Source organism: Mesocricetus auratus, unplaced genomic scaffold (genome assembly GCF_017639785.1).
Source record: "Mesocricetus auratus isolate SY011 unplaced genomic scaffold, BCM_Maur_2.0 Super-Scaffold_100057, whole genome shotgun sequence".
Classification (NCBI taxonomy): Eukaryota; Metazoa; Chordata; class Mammalia; order Rodentia; family Cricetidae; genus Mesocricetus; species Mesocricetus auratus.
The window spans coordinates 4579452-4595217 of NW_024429233.1; the positions used below are offsets into that span (position 1 = coordinate 4579452).

Sequence of the window (15766 nt, forward strand, 5' to 3'; positions counted from 1 at the left end):
AGATGGATGCATGCTTTTTCAGAGGACCTCTGTCCAATTCTAAGCACCCACATTGGCAGCTCACAACAATTTGTAATGCAATACCAGGGGAACTGATATCCCCATCTAGCCTCTGAGGGCAATACACACAGGCAGTACACAGACACACATGCAGACAATACATTCATACACCTGATTAATAAAGTCTCCCAATAAGATGGAATCATATGGTTTCAATTTTGAAAATTTTCTAAGAAAACTGGATATCAAACAACTTAAGAGTTTTATATTCCTCTACTTTAGATCATTATATATCATCATGCCTTAGAAAACATTTTTCAAAAATTTCAAAAATTTTCACTTTTTAGTATTTGCTGGGGTTTAGGAAAGAAAGCTGAATCAAGAACATGAAAGCAGACAGGTGTCACAGGGCAGGCAGAATAAGAATTATGATGGTTACCTTCTTTTGACAGTTGCAAGGCAACATAAGGCTTGATGGTAAATGCTAAATAAAGCACAGTGACACACATCTTTAATTCCAGTACTCATGAGGCAAGGCAGGTGGATCTCTGATTTCAAGGTCAGTCTAGCCTACCTAGCAAATTACACAACAATTGAAAAATTGAAAAAAAACTATATCAAAATGAAAACAAGAGTTGGTAATTGTTACTTTCCTGTGCTTAATTTAGCTTCTTTCTCCAGTTCCTAAATGATTGATTTCTCTCTCTCTCTCTCTCTCTCTCTCTCTCTCTCTCTCTCTCTCTCTCTCTCTTTCTCTCTCTCTCTCTCTATCTCTCTGCATTTGTGATTTAATTCATCCATGAGCACTTGTGCTCTTTGCCATGAATTTTCATAAGATGTATATTTAACTTTAAAAATATTTCAATTTCTCTTAGTATCACTGTTGAGCCATATGTTCTTTTTATTCAATTACCAATTATCTCAATGTTATCCAAGTATTTCTTTGTTGAGGTCCAGACTGATCCAAGGTTTCCTCAGATACCGGTGAAAGGGGAAAAAGAATCTAGTTCTGTGTCCTTGCTCAGAAGATTTGCTGAGGCTAGTGTGGGGCTGAGGCTAGTGTGGGGCTGAGGCTAGTGTGGGGCTGAGGCTAGTGTGGGGCTGAGGCTAGTGTGGGGCTGAGGCCTGGTTTTCAAAAGAGGGTTTCAAGACCTTGGAACTAGGCTTTTTCTCAGGAAGAAACTACAGTTATCAGTATCAGTATGTTCAGTCTAATGTTCCTGGATTACCCTGTGTTCCCTTTGTGCAGCATTGCTTGATTAGCCTCCTGCTGACCTTGTTCCATTGCTGACTCTGTCCCATTTCTCGCCTGGAAATAATGTAGAAGCTGCTGTACTTCTTAATTGCTTTGCTTGACATAATACATAGCTTATGTCAGACCTACCAACCCCAGCTTTTACCTTCTCTATCTTTTTTATCTTTCTAATCCCCTAGAAACTCATCATCAGGACCCTTTCACTGAAGAATGATTTGCTAATGTAGGTCATTCTTTCAACATAGCTCCAGGAGCTGACACAGAACTCACTGTGCAAGCCAGTCTGCAACTGACTATATTGCCCAGCCTGGCCTCATCCTCAAACTCCTGAATGCTAGCATTACAGTTGAGAATCATACTCAGATATTGTCATTTCATTATTTGCTTGTTTGATTGGATGATGTGGTTTCCTTTTCTTTTTCTGAGACTTGTTATTTTATATTATGTGTATGTGTATTTTGCATGAATGTTGGGGGAGGTACACTTACACCACTCAGAGAGAGTATACATGAAAGAGAAAATATTTCAACTTGATGATACCCCAAAGACAGTTTGGGTGGCCATTAGAATGGCAGAGATGGAAGTACATTTGTATACACATTCTTACCACATCTGTAGGATAAGGGTCAGAGCAGCACCTGGGGAACCACAGCTTTATTTCTCTAGCTTGTAGGGCTGGCATAAATCTGCAGGTCCATGATGTAATAGAATTCATGATACTCTTATCTCCACACCACTAAATACTAACGTGAGCATTAATGTAAGGTTTTTGTTGTGGCTTTGTTTCATTTTAACTTTCAAAAATGTTACTGACAGAGTAACTCAGACATATGAAAGGAATCTATTTGAGTCTTCACTAACAACAGGGCTTGTGTCAAACATTGTTGATGCACCATTAAGGTCACCAGTACTGTTAGTAGACATGTTTTGAAAATTTAATTCTGAACACTCATACTGATGCTAACTCTCTATAAGTAAACAAGGATATTGGGGCAATATGACCCCTTTACTGGCAACTGTTAGATTCTCTATTGTTGCCCTAGAATACTTGAGCAAAGGATTATTAAACTTCAGACAAGACTAGCTTTATACCAAACTAGTGGTTATAAATACTTTGTGGATGAATCAAGAAACCTATGAGATAATATCCCTGGATGTCTGTAACTACCTCCATATCCTGATTGGTAGAATTACAGGTATACACCATTATAACTAATTTCTTTAGTGCTTGAGATAGCATCCAGGATCATATCTATTCTGAGCATGTACTCTCTAACCTGGCCATTTCCAATCATCTTTGTTTGTTGTATTTTGTTTTTGCTATCAGGAGTCTCAATAAATTCTAGAATCTAGAGTCTAGGTAATTTTGCAACCATTTCTGTATGGATTAGGCAGGATCTCTTCTGGTGGACTAACAGAGTTTTCTGACTGGTGCTACTAAATAAACAATGCTACGATTAATGCATTATTAAATTTCAAGTTCAGAAGAGGTTGCTACAATTGCTACAAACGTCCCTACTCTACTTACATAAGCCACCCATTCAACTCACTTGGTGAATAGGCTGGTAGACAATGCCCTGTGCTGTATTATTGGTATTGCAACATTAGGCGTAATAAAAGGCTTATTTAGAATGGTCATGACTAATTCAGTAGTATGGTCTGAGTTGGTAATGTGAACAGAAAAAACAGAAGAGGACTACTCAATGTCTAACAGCACCTGCTCTTGTAGGGCACATGGGCCTTGGTTTCCAGCACCCACATGACAGCTCACAACCATTTGTTACTCCATTTCCAGGAGATCTGATGCCTTCCTCTGACCTCTGCAAGCACCAGGAACATACATGGCACACATACATACATATATGGAAAAAACTCAAACATATAAAATCAATAAATAACTTACTAAATTCTCTTTGAGGGGTTAGAGAGCTAGCCTAGTGGTTAAGAGAACGAAGACCATACACCAAATCCTAATACTTATGTCAGCTCACAGTCAGCTGAAAGGGAATCTGAATTCTCTGGTTTCCAAAGGTAAACACACATACATACATTGAAAGAGATTAAAAATAAAAAAAACAGAAAACAATCTCTTTTAGCTGGTCATGTGGTTTCATATCATCCATTCTAGCACCAAGGAACTAAGGCAGAGTGTATCACTAGTTCTCATTGGTTTTAATCCTAAAATCCAAGAGTCAGACATAGAGAGTAAATGCTGAATGATAAGAGACACAAAGGAGTAAGCCAGAGCCACCACTTATATAAAACTTCTTGCCTAGTATTTCCTTAAATCATCTGCCTATAGCTTCTAGCACTCTTTTATTTTTAACATTTAAATCTGCAAAAACTTGATTATGCAGAGACACTGGCAAATGCAAAACACAATGCTTTTTTTCCAACTAGAAATGAGATTGGCTTTCCCCATTTTGTGTTTTTAAAATAGGGTTTTCTGTTTCTTGCTAATGCCAAACTCATGTACTACCTGCTTCTCCAGTACTAAGATCTCAGGGGTGACCTAGCCCCAAGTTTTATATTTCTGGTAGTTTCTTCTACTGTCCTATGGTGCTTGCTGAATAATTAATAAACTTTGGATTGAAATGCAAACTCCTTGAGGATGCTTATTTTCTTTGGGATATTTCATCATTTGTCCACTAAGTACTATGCTGTGCAAAATGCTAGTCTAAAAAGTCAATAGATAGGAAAAGACATGATTTCACAGAAGAGAAAGGGTCCTCAGAAGACATGTAGTGAGGTTATTTGAACAACAACGGCCCCTGTAGGTCATGAATACTTGGTCCCCAGTTGGTGGAACTGTTTGGGAAGGATTAGGAGATATGAGCTTGTTGGAGATGTGCCACTGGTCATGGTCTTTGAATTTTCAAAATCTCCATCATCTGTTTCTCTGTTTCCTACTTTTATATAGGGACATAAGTTATCAACTACTTCAACACCATGCCTACATGCCTGTTATCATGTATAGTAGTCACAGACTGTAAAACCCTCTGCAACTGTCAAACCTAAATTAAACATTTTCTTTTACAAGTTGTTTGGTATTTAATCATAACAACAGAAAAGTAACTAAGACATGTGGCAATGCACAAGTAAAAAGATGAATGGCTAATGGGGTTGAAGAGTTATCTCAGCAGTAAAGGAACACTGGGTTCAATTACTAGCACCTACATGATGGGTCACAATTGTAACTGTTTCACATAACTTATCGCCCTTTTCTGGTCTTCAATGGAACCAGGCAAGTATCTGGTAATATACATTCAGGCAATACATCCAAACACATAAAATAAATTTTTTAAAGTACATGATTAATTATTCCAGAAAAGGAACATGTTTGGGCACAAAAGAAATAGCAGAGTTAGGGTTAGGGTTAGGGTTGAAGTTAGATTTGGTGTCCAAATGCTGTTATAATTCCCCAAATAGGTGTAATTGCTTGATCTCTATTTTGAAAACCCTGGTGTTTACTAGAGTGAGACACAATTTTTAAATAATTTCTTTTTATTTTATGTGCATTTGTGTTTTGCATTTCAATTATGTTTATGTGAGGGTGTCAGATCACTAGAACTGGACTTACAGACAGTTGTGAACTGCCATGTGGGTGCCGGGAACTGAACCCATGTCCTTTGGAAGAACACACAGTGCTCTTAACCACTGAGTCATCTCTCCAGTATGTGGGAGACAACTTTAATTTTTTAAGGAGGTAAAAATCCTTCAAAGATAGGTTCAACATAAACAAGGCTTGAATTTTTACATAATAGTTTTGTCGGGGATTCTGATAGTATATACTTCTGTTGTGCAGCAATTAAGGATTTTTTTTAAGTTACCTTCTTTGTGTCCTATATCATGGAATGATGACAGTTGCTTGTGAGAATAGACTTAATACAAATGGAGACCTAGCTCAGAAGCTCAATATATGACAAGACTGAACAGTTAACTGACAAAGGAAGAGATGTAAGGAAACATCTTTGTAGTCATTTGTATCCAGTAAGTTTTGGAATTAGTAAGATTATAAATTTGCTTTATTTGTAAGATTTAGCTATATATATGCACTACATGCATACCTGATATCCACAGAGACCAGAAGAGATTACCAGAACATCTGAAACTGGAGTTTATACAGAGTTGTTAGCCATTGTATGTGTCCTAGGAACCAAACCTGGGTCCTCTGGATGAACAGCCACTGCTGTTAAACTAGGGAGTCATCTCTCCAGCACCCAATCTGGTTTATTTGAAAAATTCTTGCTAATCACCACCAGTCCAATTAGGCATTAGAGATGGAAAAATGCAGAAGTCCTCCAGAAGGACTGAAGAACATTTGCGTTATCATGGGCCTTTTGGGAAAGTGGTAGGAATATTGGTTGTATGGTCAGGGACAGGAGTAGCAGGATAATAAAAGTCATACTGATTACATGTGGCACTGTAGGCAGCAGTGGAGAGGCCGCCTTTGATCCCCTTCCCCTATAATGAGATTGATGACTACCTTAATCGCCATCCTAGCGCTTTCATCTAGTAACTAATGGAAGCAGAAACAGGCACCCACAGCTAAGCACTAAGCCATACTCCTGGAATCCAGCTGTAGAGAGGGACGAGCAAAGGAGTCAAGACTGTGCTGGAGAAAACAACACAGATAGATGACTTGACCTGGTGAGAACACAGGAACACCAGTTGTAAAGCTGGGCAACCAGCATTGAACCAAACCAAGCCCTCTGAATGTGGGTGCCAGTTAGGAGGCCTGAGAAGTCTATGGGACCTCTAACAGTGGAAGCAGTATTTATTACTAGCGCACAAATGGATTTTGGGAGGCCAGTCCCTATGGAGGGTATTACTTCAGCCCAGATACAAGGAGATGGCCTAGGCCTTCCCCGAAATGACAGACCTTAATTATCCCCCATGGAAGGCTTCACTATCCTTGGGGAGCTTGTGGGGGCTAGGTTGGGGAAGTAGATGTTGGACATGGGAGGATGAGAGAGAGAGGGAACAGGGGGGGTATGTATAATGATTGTTTCTAAACAAAAAATGTGGCAATGTAGTTTAATTTTAGGAAGACAGGTAATGACTGTGACAACAATAATCAGGATGAGAAGAACCTCAAGTTCTATATGGGAACCCAACAATGTTTTCACTGACTGCAGCTATGGAGTGGGTAATTAACTCAGTAAATATGAACCCTAGTCCAGGAATAGTCTTAGGTCTTCTGGAGAAGAGGTCCATGTGGATTCCTGATATAGGATCCATTATACAGGACATCAAAAGAATAGGGAAAAGGAACATGCAAAAGTATTACAGAACGTAGAATGGAAGAAAACATTCTTGGATCTTGTTAGAGAAAGCTCTCACAGGCTCACTGGAGCAGGATACTTGAGCTTTTGAGTTTGGCAGGTAACTCCATGGTAACATACATTGCAGATTGGACATGTGATTGGGACTTACTGTTAAAATAGTTTCCAGTGGTCACTTCATACTGTGAGCAAGTTTTAAGACAGACCCAAGCCACTGAGTTAAGGGTGATTATTTTTTATCCTAGAATTCAGTGATGGCCTTGATATTCTGTCCCAGTGATGTGACCTACTGTGAAAAAATATTCTGGGAGAAGAAAGTCATTGTCTTCATTATATATCCACTGTTATTATTTTGACCTCTTCCCAGGGACACCTGTTACAATAGTGTTCCCAAGTATTTGTGTTTCTGAGCTATACTTTAGTTGGGGATGGGTAATCATAAGAAAAAATAAAAAAAACCAAAAAATAATAAAACCTTTATTTGATTGGGTTCAGAATTCTTTTAAAGATAGGGTCTCACCAAGATCATGCTGGCATGGACCTCATTCTATACTGGAGGATGATTTTAAATTTTGATCTCATTGCTTCCACCGCCTAATTGTTTAGATTATCATGCTCTATTTTCCCAGCCACGTCTTGTACTTTCTCTTGTCAGAAAGTAGTCCAGACTGACCTTCAACTTTTGAAACTACTGGCTTGGCCAGCAGAGTAGCTAAGAACACAGGAATTCGTCACACCACTTCTCCTGTGTCTCTTAATGAGGACAGTATGATTTGATTTAGGGTTCATCTCTAAAATCCAAGATGACATCATTCACATCCTGGTAATTAGCTTAATTACATCTGGAAAAATGCTTATTACTAATTTGGAGGTTCAAAGGAAGTTGCCCTCAAACCTAAACACACACACACACACACACTCACAGTGGAATATGGACTCGTATATATATACAATACATATATGTAATAAAAGATTCTTATTAGCAACTCATATTTCCAATTTAATTTTTTTGTGAAAAATCATATATAAATTTAATTGCATTGTGTCCTCTACTTAGTTCATTAAAGGATACTCTGCTAAACACAAAACTCTATCTCATTTTTACTTTTCCCTCTTTAAAGTTATTTCATTGATATTGTGTCTCTCATTTTATGTTATCTACTGTGCATATTTTATTGTGATTAAAATGTGTTATTTATTCCTAAAAGCTTTATATATTTTGTTTACCTTCTTTAAAATATTGAGTGATTTAACAATTTGTGGCTATAGTCACTATGTGCTGTGTAGCTACATGGAGTGTCGTCCTAGTATTTATGTTGTGAGTATCTGAATCTTCAAATTGTGGCATTACTTGGGGAAGTATTTTAAACTTTTCAATGTACAGCATAGTTGGTCAAGGTCACAGAGAAATGACTTTGAAGAATAAATCTGGTACCTTCTCTTTGTACTATGTTTCCTATCTTTAAATCTGTGTATATTCTTCATGTGTTCTGGGGATTACAGTTACAAAGTGTATTTACAGAGGCATATACCCTATTACTAAGGTATACTCTGACCTTCAGTTGCTCTATTTTTAGACAAACTTCACATATTCTATGTGGTTATGCCAAAGCCACTCAAGGAAATAAATTCTAATGTCCATAAAGCACAGATACTTATGTATGTGTGGCCTTTAATTGGTTAGTTTCAACACAAAGTCCCAGTGATAACAAGAAATACATTAAAATGTTGTCCAGGGACCTATAACTCAGGATACAGCACTTGCCTACAATGCCTGAGTCTATGGTTTTGATCCAAAGCATTACAATAACGAATGAAAACCTAAAATAAATAAACAAATAAGTAAATAAATAAAAACTTGCCTGATGGATATTGGCAAGGAACATTATTATTATTATGTTTCTTTATTGGGTTATAGTTGAACATTTTAATTTAATTTGAACATTAATGTGACAATGATATATACTAATACATAATTTCCTAACATAAAATATTGGCATTTTTCTATTGTGTGTACATGTTCTGTTTCCATGTGTGGGTATATAACTATGCAGATGCAGAAGCCAGAAGACACTAAGGCTACACATCAAGATTTTGTCTCCAAACTAAACAATTATACAAATGTGACACATTCAAAATGTTCATGTCTGATGATGAGACATTAAAACGTGTAGACAATTTTAACTGATATAAATGCCCCATGAATGTAAACATTCTAAGACAACACATCAAAACTTTTATGTGTAAATACACATAGTACACAATTCATATGCTTATTGCCACTGAGTCACAACTAAGACAAGTTCACTTTTAAACTTCAAATGTACTCTCACTTTCATAAGTTATCTGACGGCTGGTATGGTGGGAGCATGGATGAATGCCTCTTCTAGAATCCTTACATCTATGATTTGTTGGTGAATCTTTGTAATAAACTCAGATGGACTACTGACATGGTTTCAAATTGGATTCCCCTGCTTAATCACCTCTGTTGGGTTTCTAATTCCAGATGAATTTCAAATTTAATTAAAAGTTTTGGCATTCTTCATATACTTAGTGTTTTAAACACATGGGTTGTGATGACATGGGGTGCTTCAAGAAGGCTTTTAACCATATGCAATGATAACATATGTTGCTAAGGTGTCTCAATAAACTTGCAGGATGAGGATCTAGAATTGAAAACACTGTACTTTTTGCTGTACCTGGCATATCAGAGATGAAGTTGCTAATGTAGAGGCCTAAATTCTATTTCAAAAACTGTCTATTTTAATTTCATCGGGCCCCACACCTGCATAAGTTTTCAGGTGTGAATTCATGGAGTTTAATGTTAGAAAGCTTTCCTCCATTCTTTACATTAGGTATTACTCACCTACAAAATACTCAAGTAAACTGAAGAATGACACAGCTTTTCTACATTTTTTAACTTCATAGGAGACATTCACATGTATGGCTTCTCTTACAGAGAACACTATGGTACCACCCCTTCCAACAATCTTAGTTGTATGCCTCATTGTGGTATGTGTTCACTGGCAGAGTGACATCTGACTTACATCAGAAATTGCCCATAGTTTGTACATTAATCAGGTTCTTACCTGCAAGCTTTCTGATTACGTACTTTAGTAAGATTTCATGGATTCTTTCAATTCTTAGGCTTTCTCATTTGACTTTGAGTGAGGTGTGACATCAGGAAGAAAAATTTCTGCATTGGGTGGAGTTACAAGGTCTCTCCTATGAGTTCTTTCATACACAGAGAAGTTTTATTTACCATGAAATGTCCTGCATTATTTACATCCAGTGATTTATCATGTTTATGAGTTCTTTTATGTCAAGTGAGTTGCTTCTTGAAGTAGTATGCTTTCCTACATTGTTCACACGTATAGGGTTTCTCACCTGTATGAATTCTCTGATGTTGAATGAGGTGTGACATCCAGGAAAAAGCTTTCCCACATTCTGCACAATGAAATGACTTCTCACTTGCATGAGTTTTCTGATGTAGAGAAAGATACTTCTTGCAATAGAATGCTTTCTTGCATTCTGTACATTGGTATGGCTTCTCACCTGTATGAACTCAATGGTATTCAATTAGCAAATACTTGTTATAGAATGCTTTTCCACACTCTTTACATTCATAGGGCTTCTCCCCTGTATGAGTTTTCTGATGTGCATTAAGTTCAGACTTACTGGAGAATGCTTTCCCACATTGCTTACATTCATAGGGCTTCTCATCAGTGTGAGTTTTCTGATGTACAGTAAGCTGTGTCTGAGAGTAGAATGCTTTCTTTCATTCTGTACATTGATAGAGCTTGTCACTTATATGAGTTCTCTGATGTACAGTGAGGTGGGACTTGCAGTAAAATGCTTTTCCACATTGCTTACATTCATAAGGGTTCTCACCAGTATGAGTTTTATGATGCAAAGTAAGGTTAGACCTCCAGTAGAACGCTTTCCCACATTGCTTACATTCAAAGCGCCTCTCAGCAGTATGTGTTTTCAGATGACAAGTAAGTTGTTTTTTAAAGTAGAATGCTTTGGGGCATTGTATGCATTCATATGGCTTCTCATCTGTATGAGTCCTTTGATGTCGAGTGAGCCATGCACTAAAAGAGAAAGCTTTCCCACATTCTGTACACTCATAAGGTTTCTCACTTTCATGAATCCTCTGGTGTAGAGAAAGATGTGTGTTACAGTAGAAAGATTTTCCACATTTAATACATTCATAGGGCTTCTCCCCTGTATGACTTCTCTGGTGTCGAGTGAGTTGTGACTTTTAGTAAAAACCTTTCCTACATTCTGTACATTCATGTGGCTTCTCACCTGTGTGACTTCTCTGATGCTCAGTGATTTGTGACTTGTAGTAGAAATATTTCCCACATTCCAGACATTTGTAGGGCTTCTCTGTATGAGTGATCTGATGCTGAGAACTGATGTGGGAAGCTTGCCCACATCTTGAACTTTCATATGGCTTCTCACCTATATGACGTGTCTGCTGTTCAATGACATGTGACTTCAAAGAGAATGCATTCTTGCATGCTCTATGTGTACAGGGTGTCTCCACTTTAAGTCTCTGACAGTTGTTGAGAAGTGAGTTAAAACTGAAATGTTTCTTATGTGTGTGTGTCCTCTGATCCTCTGTGTCCTGTGACTGCTGGCAAAACATCTTCAAACATCCTTTCCCTTCATAAGATGCTGAACTTTGGTGGAATTTCTGTGCCACATTCAGTTCTGCCTTAAGACAAAGGAATTAGTTATATTTCTTATAGCCACAGGGCCTTTTCCTAAATGTGCTTTCTAATATTAGCTTGGAATTGTTCTTGTGTTATAGACATAAATGTCACATATAAAATTTGTAATATTTACTGAGTTTACAAGAGATCTGTCTAATATGAAAATTCATATATAAATAATATTGCCTTGAACAATATCACTGATCAAATATATTTACAACATCATAGTCAATTTTGACTGAGATTATGGCAAATTAAGTTGATCAGGATGTCAGAGTAATTTTCCCATTATCATTAAAATTATGTTCTCCACAAGGGCTAACTCTTGAATCCCAGGCTGATGCCTGGGAATCCAGCATGGGGCTGATCAAGACCCCCTGAATGGGGGTGTCAGTGAGGAGGCCTAGGTAATCTATTGAGCCTTGGGCAGTAGATCAGTATTTATCCCGAGTATATACATGGACTTTGGACTCCCATCCAAAAATGTGAGATGCACTCTCACCCTGAACTCTTGAGGGAGGGTCTAAGACCTGCCCTGGATGAAATGACAGACTATGGACATCCCCAAAGATATTGGGGGGTTGGGGGAGGGCACTGGAGGAGGGGAGGGAAACGGAGAGGGACCTGGAACTGACTTGTGAAGCAACCTTGTTTCTAATCTAAATTTAAATTTAAAAAGGAAAAAAATAAATACAAAAAAAAGAAAAAAGAACAAAAGAAAAAAAATTATGTTCTCCAGCTGGCAACAATCACCCAAAAGAGAAAGATACTCGGCTATGAGTTCCTTTGTAAATGTACAGGAGGTAACAAATGTGTGTACACAAGTTTATGTATATCTATGTATTAGAGGTTGCTCTTCAGTGTCTTCATAAATCACTATTCATCCTATTTTTAGTTTTGTTTGGAAAAGGACCCAAAGCTCCCTACTTTGGAAGTAATCATAAGTCAGCAAGCCCCAGTGACTCTAATCTCTCCAACTTCACTGCACTATTTTGAGATATATATCACCACAGATGTCTTAATTTATGGCTTCTAAGGATGTAAACTCAAATTCTCATTTTCTACATCAAGCATTTTACTGACTAATCTACTCAGTTAATTTCTTTCATCTTTTCAAATTACATTTGTGTGTACATATGCATACGATGACACACATATGGAGGTCAAAGGACACATTTTGGGGTTTTTCTTTACCATCTGCCACATGGGACATGGTGATCACATTCAGATGATTAGGCTTGGTGGCAAGTCCCTTTACAAACCGAGTCACCTTGCTGACCTGGGTAAAGTTCCTGAAGAAATACTCCTAATTTCCAATCTTTATGTTTACAATTGAAATATGTTAAAAGCTCATGTTAAATATTTTACTTACTTCAACAATTTCTTCATTTGATGTCTGGCTGTTGGTGATTTCAACTTGCCACAAAAGTCCCTTGTGATATTCCTGGTGGTTCTCAATTGGAGTAGACACTTTATGAACACCTAAAATGACATTAAAAATATCCTCATTTATGAATAACTGAAAAATTCTTCATGTGCCTGTCTTCTTATTCTCAGAGAAACTATAAAATAATATTGACCCTTCACCCTCTGGTATAGAGGTGTGCCAGGGGCTCTTTAACCACAACTTTCCCTCTTCCAGTCACCTGACCTGTGGCTGCCAGACCCTTCCTGGTACAAAAATCTGCCAGAGGGACCAGGAGACAGAACAAAGCAGCCAGCATCATCAGTCACCACTCCTGTCTTGCCCCTCCACCCATCAGTAATGAGGAGAGGGAGAAACCTTACCTATACCCACTGGAAGAAGAGATGGGAAAATGACAGTATAAGAACACATCCAACAACAGAAAGACTTATATGACACCACCAGAGTCTAGGGACTCAACAGCAGCAAGACCTGAATATCCCAACACAGATGAAGCAGAGAATGACCTTAAAAAAAACAACTTCATGAAACTGATAGAGGCACTCAAAGGGGATATGAGAAAATCTCTTAAAGAAATGAAAGAAAGAACAAAAAAATTGCAAGAAATCAACAAATCTTTTAAAGAAAGCAAGGAAAACAAAAAAAAACCCAAAAAACAATCAAACAGATGAAGGAAGCAATTCAAACAGTTCAAGACCTGAAAACTGAAATGGAGACAATAAAGGCAACACAAACTGAGGGAATGCTGGAAATAGAAAAGCTGGGTAAATGATCAGTAGCTACACATGCAAGCATAACCAAGAAAATACAAGAGATGGAAGAGAAAAATTCAGGCACTGAAGATGAACTAAAGGAAATAGGTTCATTGATGAAAGAAAATCTTAAATACAACAAATCCTTAACACTAAATATCCAGGAAATATGGGACACCATGAAAAGACCAATCCTAAGAATAATAGGCATAGAAGGTGAAGAAACCCAACTCAAATGTGCAGAAAACATATTCAACAAGATCACAGAAAAAAACGTTCCCAACCTAAAGAAAGACATGCTAATGATAGTACAAGAAGCTTACAGAACACCAAATAGAGTTAACCACAAAAAAGTCCACTTGCCACATAATAATCAAAACATCAAACATGCAAAATAAAGAAAGAATACTACGAACAGCTAAGGAAAAAGGTCAAATAACATATAAAGGCAAACACATCAGAATTACACCTGACTTCTCCATGGAAACTGAAATCCAGAGGTCCCAGATAGATATTCTACAAACACTAAGAGACCATGGAAGCCAACCCAGACTACTATACCCAGCAAAACTTTCAGTCACTATAGATGGAGAAAACAAGATAACTCCATGAGAAAACCAGATCTATACAATACAAGTCCACTAATCCAGCTCTGCAGGAAGAACTGGAAGGAAATCTCCAACCTAAGGCAGTTAACTACACTTACAAAAACATAGATAATAGATAATCCGACTTTACCAAAACCTCAAAGAAAACTCGTGGAAAATCCACACATTATACCAACAATAACAACAAATCCAAAACAAACAAGAATTAACACTAAATGGTCCTTAATTTCCCTCTGTATTAATGGTGTTAACTTGCCTAAAAAATACACAGACTAACAGAATGGATACAAAGACAGAATTCAAGCTGTGTAGGTATCCTAATATTAACAAATTAGATTTCAACCTAAAATCAATCAAAAGAGATGAATGTCATTTCATATTCATCACAGAAAAAATCCATTATTCTGATGTCTCTATTCTGAACATAAATGCCTCAAATACAAAGGCACCCATGTTCATAAAAGAAACATTACTAAAACTCAAATCACACATAAAACCTTACACAGTTATAGTGGGAGACTTCAACACCCCACTCAATACTAGACAGGACCACTAGACAGAAACTTAAGAAAAGAACTAACAGAAATGATGACCCAATTGGGTATAACAGACATCTATAGAACATTCCATCCAATCACAAAAGAACATATCTACTTGTCAGTGCCACATGGAACATACTCTAAAATAGACCACATACTCAGCAACATAGCAAACCTCAATAGAATAAAAAAATAGGAAAATCCCCTCTATCTTATCTGACCACCATGCTTTAAAGATAGAATTCAACAACAAATCAAATTGCAGAAACCCTTAAAACTCATGGAAATTGAACAATGCGCAACTGCACCATTCCTGGGTGAAGGAAGAAATAAAGAAAGAAATCAAAGACATCCTAGAATTAAATAAAAATGAAGACACATGGGACTCTTTGAAAGCAGTAATAAGAGGAAAGTTCATAGCACTAAGTGCTCACATGAAGAAACTAGAGAATAGTCACACTAGAGACTAAAACTCTACCCAGGAAGTCCTACACCTAACAAGCACCTTCAGCCACAGGGCAGGATACCTAAAGAACTAAAAAGAAAAATCAGTAGCCCTACTATATTCAGACAATAAATAGGCTGAGAAAGAAATCAGAGAAACATCACCCTTTACAATAGCCACAAACAACATAAAATATCTTGGGTTAACACTAACCAAACAAGTTAAAGACCTGCATAGAAAGAACTTTTGTCTTTAAAGAAAGAAATTAAAGAAGACACCAGGAAATGGAAAGATCTCCCATGCTCTTGGATAGGTAGGACCAACATAGTAAAAATGGCATTCTTGCCAAAAATCAATCTACAGATTCAATGCAATCCCTATCAAAATCCCAGCACATTTCTTCACAGACCTTGAACGAATAATACTCAACTTTATATGAAAAATCAAAGACCCAGGATAGCCATAACAATGCTGTACTATAAAGGAACTTCTGAAGGCATCACCATCCCTGACTTTAAGCTCTATTATAGAGCTATAGCCCTGAAAGCAGCTTGATATTTGCATAAAAATAGACAGGTAGACCAATTGAACGGAATTGAAAACACTGATATTAACCCATACACCTACGAACACCTGATTTTTGACAAATAAGCTGAAAGTATATAATGGAAAAAACAAAGCATATTCAACAAATGATACTGATATAACTGGAAGCTGGTATATAGAAGATTGCAG

At 37.3% G+C, this 15766-nt stretch overlaps 1 protein-coding gene across 1 annotated transcript in view; it reads right to left on the reverse strand.

Annotated features, from left to right (window-relative positions):
• Positions 1-8192: 8192 nt before the first annotated feature.
• Positions 8193-15766, reverse strand: part of LOC101830115 (zinc finger protein 809-like) — a 32895-nt gene continuing 25321 nt past the window's right edge. Inside the window, exons 5-6 of the mRNA XM_013124521.3 lie at positions 12634-12743; positions 8193-11263 (exon numbers count right to left, since the gene is read on the reverse strand). Coding sequence (XP_012979975.2) covers positions 10805-11263; positions 12634-12743 — 569 coding nt within the window. The 3' untranslated portion in view covers positions 8193-10804. The remainder of the gene's footprint in view (positions 11264-12633; positions 12744-15766) is intronic.